Here is a 5,445-nt window from a genome sequence, read left to right as displayed (position 1 = left end):
TGGAGGTGCAAGATACCTGAGCGTGTAATGTTAATTTTACCTGTGATCCTTTGAATAAATCAGCACTGTTTTGAAGTTACTTGGACTGTCTCGTCTCTGAGTTAGCAATGGTAACAAGAGCCATAATCCTACACTGAGGATTTGGCAACACTGCGCGAACACTACGAAGTTACCAACATTATTTTGTTGGTCGGAGCAGTTGTACTAATGCTAATAAGTTCATTAGCATCTGTGTGTAGCATGAAAGCATATAGTTCGCCATTGTTTATGTTGATGTCGCAGTCAATGTGACACTAGCAGTAGCTGACGCGGGGCGATGGCGTCATCGTTTCGTAAACATATGCGGATTATAACGTTGACACGAAAACGTTTTAGCTGGGGTTTTGAAACTCTCCACGTTGGGACCCTTTTTGAAAAGTCTCCGTTTTCGCTACCCGGCTAACCTGTTTTCGTCTAAACGGAAGGCCAAAACACATACTAAAGTAGGCGTTTACAGCCAAGAGCGTTTCCGTGTAAACGTGCCCTTATTCTTTGCCTCTGAATATTATTCTTTGTGGTATAGTTATGCTGGAAGTTCACCCTATGCTGCATTGTTTAGACTATATTTGTTTGCAGATAGCTCTTTTTAATGTACTTACTGGTACACAGACAACTACTGTTGTATTACTTTGATAGGGCACTAATGGTTTTAAAGGTTAACTGCCTCATATGCTCTTGTTGAAAACTTCTTGGCAAAGTTGACAGTGTATAAATTTTGGTTGCAATCCCCTGTCTTATCTACAGTGGGTCTCTCTCCACTACTTTCCTGTTGTTCTTAGAACACTAGCAGGCACCTGTCCCTTTCACCTTACAGAGGATCTTTGTCTTGCATCTCTCCCTCTCACCTTAATCTCTTCTATCACTTTGAAAATCTCTGTTGTAGAGAAAAACTATCCAGAATCCACTTTGTGGCTCAACCTACCCAAAAATTTAAAAGCCCGCATTCATCCAGAGAAGCCAGCTGGAATGACAATCCTGAAGACTCTGGGTTATGAAACAGAATAAGGCTTAATTAATTATAAAGTACACTGTGAATGGCAAAAAACACAAGGCACATTTGTAATATGCTACACAAGATCTTGAGTCAATGTGTTGTCCTTTCCTATAAAGTTCCATACCTTCCTCAGATGCCAACAGGGGCACCTCTGGTCTCAGCCCCCCTGCTACAATGGAGGGGACAACTTCTACAGACGTCACAGATGAGAAATGCCCTGAGTCAGCCATCACTGCATCTTTGTTGACAAGGTGACAAATGAGAGGTTCAGCACAAACTGGATTATATGTAAGTGTTATGGCCTGGTGAGCATCATTGTCTAAGGACTGTACTGTCTACAATGAAATACACAATAACAAAGATGACCAAGTGAAAGATCAAGGGGCTTTATATTCTCTAAATAAGTGTAGAAGATAGAACAAGATATCAATTGTATTGGAATAGAAAGGAAGACACCAGAAGAAGGAGGGAAATGTGTGGTATGCCAGGTCTGTATCTACAGTATGTACTGAAACTAAATCCCATTCTTAAGTCAACTATCATTTGACATGTACCAGTGGAGAAGGTAGGCTGTCTGAAGGTCCATTCATCCTCCCCTATCTTCAGGCACCAATGACTGCTAGCAGGCTCCCTCAGGTCCCACAGTACTACAGAGCCAACTGATGTGCCTGCAAACACCAGTATGGCCTTTCCAGGGCTGAAACAGCAACACTGGATCTGAGACACAGAACATTACAAAGGGTTACTATCGGTGTTGAGATGACTATGAGTTCACTGAGATTTGTGCTTGACCTGAACCCACAAGTAGTCAGTGCATCTTGCATTTTGACAGGCTGGGTTCACATTCTTCAGGTCAGATGAAGCTAATATCATTTAGCAGAAAGTGTTCAGTGTGAAACTTTTACATAGTATTTCCACAGATAATGTGTGTTGGGTTGAATGTTAACAACACAAACTTCAAATTTTTCCTAAAAGGCAATGATTTGGGGGCAGCTGTGGCTCAGGAGGTAGAGTGGGTCGTTTTCTAACCGGAGGATTAGCGGTTCAATTCCCGGCTTGTCTAGTCAACATGTCGAAGTGTCCTTGAGCAAGACATTGAACCCCCAGTTGCTTCTGGTGATAACACCAGTGTGTGAATGTGTGAGCGTTTGTGAGTGCAAATGGGTGAATGGCCAAATAGTGTGAAAGTGCTTTGAGTGTGCTGTAAAGCATAGAAAAGTGCTATACAAGTGTAAGACCATTTACCAAGACCATATACTCAACTGATTTCTCTAACAGAAACTAATGAAGCCCAAAAAATGTCACCTCAGATTCATAGACAAGGATCTTCTGAGGTCTGGATGGTTCCCAGATGTTCCAGATGCAGATGATGGTGCAGCTGTCAAGACGGACAGCGCTGGGCTTCATTGTAGGTTTGTGGACTGACATCATGGTGTGCCTCTGGACCTGAGAGAAGTGCACCAGGCTGATGTGGCGACCTGCAATTGACAATCAAAAAAGGTGTGTGTCCCACAAGAAGGCCTACCATACTAATGTAATTATGTCTAAGTTCAATTCTCTGACTGTGTACCATAAAGAAAAGGCAGAGTAGTGTTGAGCTGTAAACTTCCTTCACTGAAAGAAGTCATATCTGCTTGAGTCCTCAGATTTCTCAGAGAGTTTCTCTCAGCTTGATCCTCTTCCAACAGGACAACCATGACCTTGATTCGGTCACAAAACACAACAGGAGTCAGTATTGACAACAAGGACTTAAGAACTTTAAAAATTAAATAACAGTTAATGAGTCAAAAGATAACCTGTGAAGCTGAGCTCAGAAATGCTGTCAGACGCTGTGAATCAAAGTTCAGTTCAGTTATAGTTTTGTCTCGTGCTTCCTGAGAGAAGTTTGGATCTGTCAAGACAAAACACAATTTCAGAAATCTACATATACATACTGTGTTTATCAGAGTTATCTTGGCATTTCCTTACCCCCACATGCTCCACTGTGCTCTGGAGGATGCTGTGTCCATTTCTCACACACCTCTATCTCCTCTGTCTGAATGTCTCGGTCTGCAATATCCTCATTACACTGAACATAAGCCTGACAAAGAAAAAGTTTAAACGTTTTATTTAGAACTATGCAATATGAACTATAACTATGTTTTAAGGGAAAACATGGAGTTTCTCTTCTATAATTTGGGTACAGATCTTTGTGTGATGTAAGAATACTAACCTGCTTGGTGTTTGCATTTCCAAAGTTTCTAATATACATGTCATATTCATTAACAGGTGGCAGATCCAAAAGGGAGAATGTCCTGGAGAAATCCAGATCAATTAAGCGGAGAAGCTCTGTACTGCGTTTTCTGTGGACAGAAAAAAAGAACACTGAAGGTACAATTAAGGAAATCTTTGTGCTATACTAAACATATGCTTGGCAAATTAAAATTTACAGTGATGCATTCTCTATTAAATGTGAAAATGTTTTTCTCATGATAACTTACTTCTGTTTTGTGGCAACTTTCTTGCTGAATTCACGCTGTTTCGCAGCAACAAAGTCAATAAACCTCCCATGTTGGGAGCCTCTACTCTGGATCATTTCGGAGTCTATACAAATAGTAATAAAAAATAGCATAAGTCCCATAATTTTGAACAAAATACACCTGTAATAAATGCTTGTCTTACAATTAATATAACAGAAAGATAACGAATAAATTAAAACTGTACCTCTGTGCCGTTTATGCTTGTCTTCTTCCTCTCTGCTTGTATTTTGCCTGGACTGAGCCGTTCCAGATCTCTCATTCTCTTCATCCATGGCTCTTTGAATTGCTTCGATCTCCTTTCTCCTCTGTGGTGTAAGCTCTTCCCTCTCTTCTCCCATTTCTGGAAGCTCTGTTTCCTTCTTGTCCTCACCTTCATTTGTACTCTCATCAATCTCCTCAAAATCATCTTCATAATCCTTCAAAGTAAAAAAAAAAAAGAAGAGAGAAATCCATTTGAAGCAAAGTAATAAAGTAATAAAATTACCAAGATGCTATGAGCACAAACATCACATCCTATAAAAAGAAAAATGGAGTCATTCAGGAAATCTCTGAATACTCACCAGTTTCTTAGAACATAAACCGATTACAGCATGCAAAAGTAACATGAAAACAAGTAAATAAATGTTATCATTTAAAAATTAAACATAATGACAAATGAGGCAAAGCACAAGAATTAAGTATCACAGATTATACCCTATTACATTAAAAAGTTGCATTATTTTACCTCAAAATCATCCTCATATTCCTGGTCAACCAAGACTTCATCACTGACAACCTGCAGACATGATATATAAAAAAGATACTTTAAATAAATCAGTAAAGCATGCAGGCTACTTGTATGCACAGTACAGCAAGCAGTACAAACAGTAGATTGCACACAGACTAAACAAAAACACAATTAGTGCAACCAGAATAAAGACTTCATTTATTAAAAGATACTGCACTATGAGCTGTGTTATGAAGGGCAGTTTATTTGTACTACTAACCTCTGTCTCTGTTGTGTTAGTCTCATGCCTGTGACTTTTGTCGGACGATGATTTCTTGGTGCTGGTTCTGTCTATGTGATTGCTGTCTGGTTCCTCCTCCTCTCTGTGCCTTAGCTCCCTCTCTTTCTTTTCTGGATCCTCTTCCTCTCTGTGCCTTCTCTCTTTGCGTTTGTCCCATTCTCCTCGGTCTCTGCCAGAACGATGATGCCTGACCTCTTCGCCTGACCTCTTCAAATCTGGATGCTCCCTGGATTCATTGTAATGCTTCCTCTTTTCATCCTGGAAATGTGGGGAAAAAAATAAATAAAAAAACACAAGCCACAAATTTATACTAAGTAAAGCAAAAATGTTCAGTGAATTATTTACCTTTATTGAAAATACAAATTAGTGATGGACAACTAATATTAATGTGCATACTTACGTCATATCCTCTCTCTTTGTGTTTCCTTTCTCGCTCTTCTTTATGTGTTCTGTGCTCTCCTTTGTACTCTGAAATCAGAAGATAAAAATACTGACATCATATGGAAACCCCAATCCCGTAAATATGGCGCACTGTATCTTTACCTCTTTCCTCTTTCCATTCTGAATGCTTTCTGTCTCCATGTCTCTCTTGTCTTTCTTTGTCATTCTTCTTTTCTCCATGTTCATTTTTGTGTCTGTCTCTCTGCTCTCTGTCATATTTTTCTAACCGAGCTTTCCCTTCTTCCCCACTCTTCTCGTGTCTCCTTCTGTCAGTTCTGTGCTCTCTGTCTCTTTCTTCTCTTTGCCTTTCCTTGTCTCTCTCTCTTTTATCCCTCCCCTCCTTGTTGTATCTCTCTCTGTCCCTTTCCCTCTCTTTCTCCTTATCTCTGTGTCTTTCCTTGTCTCTCTCCCTTTCATGCTTTTCCTCTCTATCTCTCCTCCTGTC

General features: G+C 40.0%; 1 protein-coding gene across 2 annotated transcripts in view; it reads right to left on the bottom strand.

Annotated features, from left to right (window-relative positions):
• dync2i1 (dynein 2 intermediate chain 1) overlaps positions 1-5,445 on the bottom strand; it is a 9,347-nt gene that overhangs the window by 2,403 nt on the left and 1,499 nt on the right. For both annotated transcript variants that reach the window (XM_020602289.1, XM_020602290.1), the window contains exons 3-16: positions 5,103-5,445; positions 4,960-5,027; positions 4,539-4,817; positions 4,277-4,327; positions 3,737-3,968; positions 3,514-3,616; positions 3,246-3,375; positions 3,002-3,113; positions 2,830-2,924; positions 2,604-2,733; positions 2,339-2,511; positions 1,588-1,750; positions 1,158-1,271; positions 962-1,023 (exon numbers count right to left, since the gene is read on the bottom strand). The exon at positions 5,103-5,445 is cut by the window's right edge and continues 348 nt beyond it. In XM_020602289.1, the coding sequence (XP_020457945.1) occupies positions 962-1,023; positions 1,158-1,271; positions 1,588-1,750; positions 2,339-2,511; positions 2,604-2,733; positions 2,830-2,924; positions 3,002-3,113; positions 3,246-3,375; positions 3,514-3,616; positions 3,737-3,968; positions 4,277-4,327; positions 4,539-4,817; positions 4,960-5,027; positions 5,103-5,445 (2,055 nt within the window). The remainder of the gene's footprint in view (positions 1-961; positions 1,024-1,157; positions 1,272-1,587; positions 1,751-2,338; positions 2,512-2,603; positions 2,734-2,829; positions 2,925-3,001; positions 3,114-3,245; positions 3,376-3,513; positions 3,617-3,736; positions 3,969-4,276; positions 4,328-4,538; positions 4,818-4,959; positions 5,028-5,102) is intronic.

This window comes from Monopterus albus, unplaced genomic scaffold (genome assembly GCF_001952655.1).
Source record: "Monopterus albus unplaced genomic scaffold, M_albus_1.0 scaffold55.1, whole genome shotgun sequence".
In the NCBI taxonomy this organism is placed as follows: domain Eukaryota; kingdom Metazoa; phylum Chordata; class Actinopteri; order Synbranchiformes; family Synbranchidae; genus Monopterus; species Monopterus albus.
Note: the sequence above shows the minus strand (reverse complement) of the source record. Positions and strands in the feature narration are given on the sequence as shown.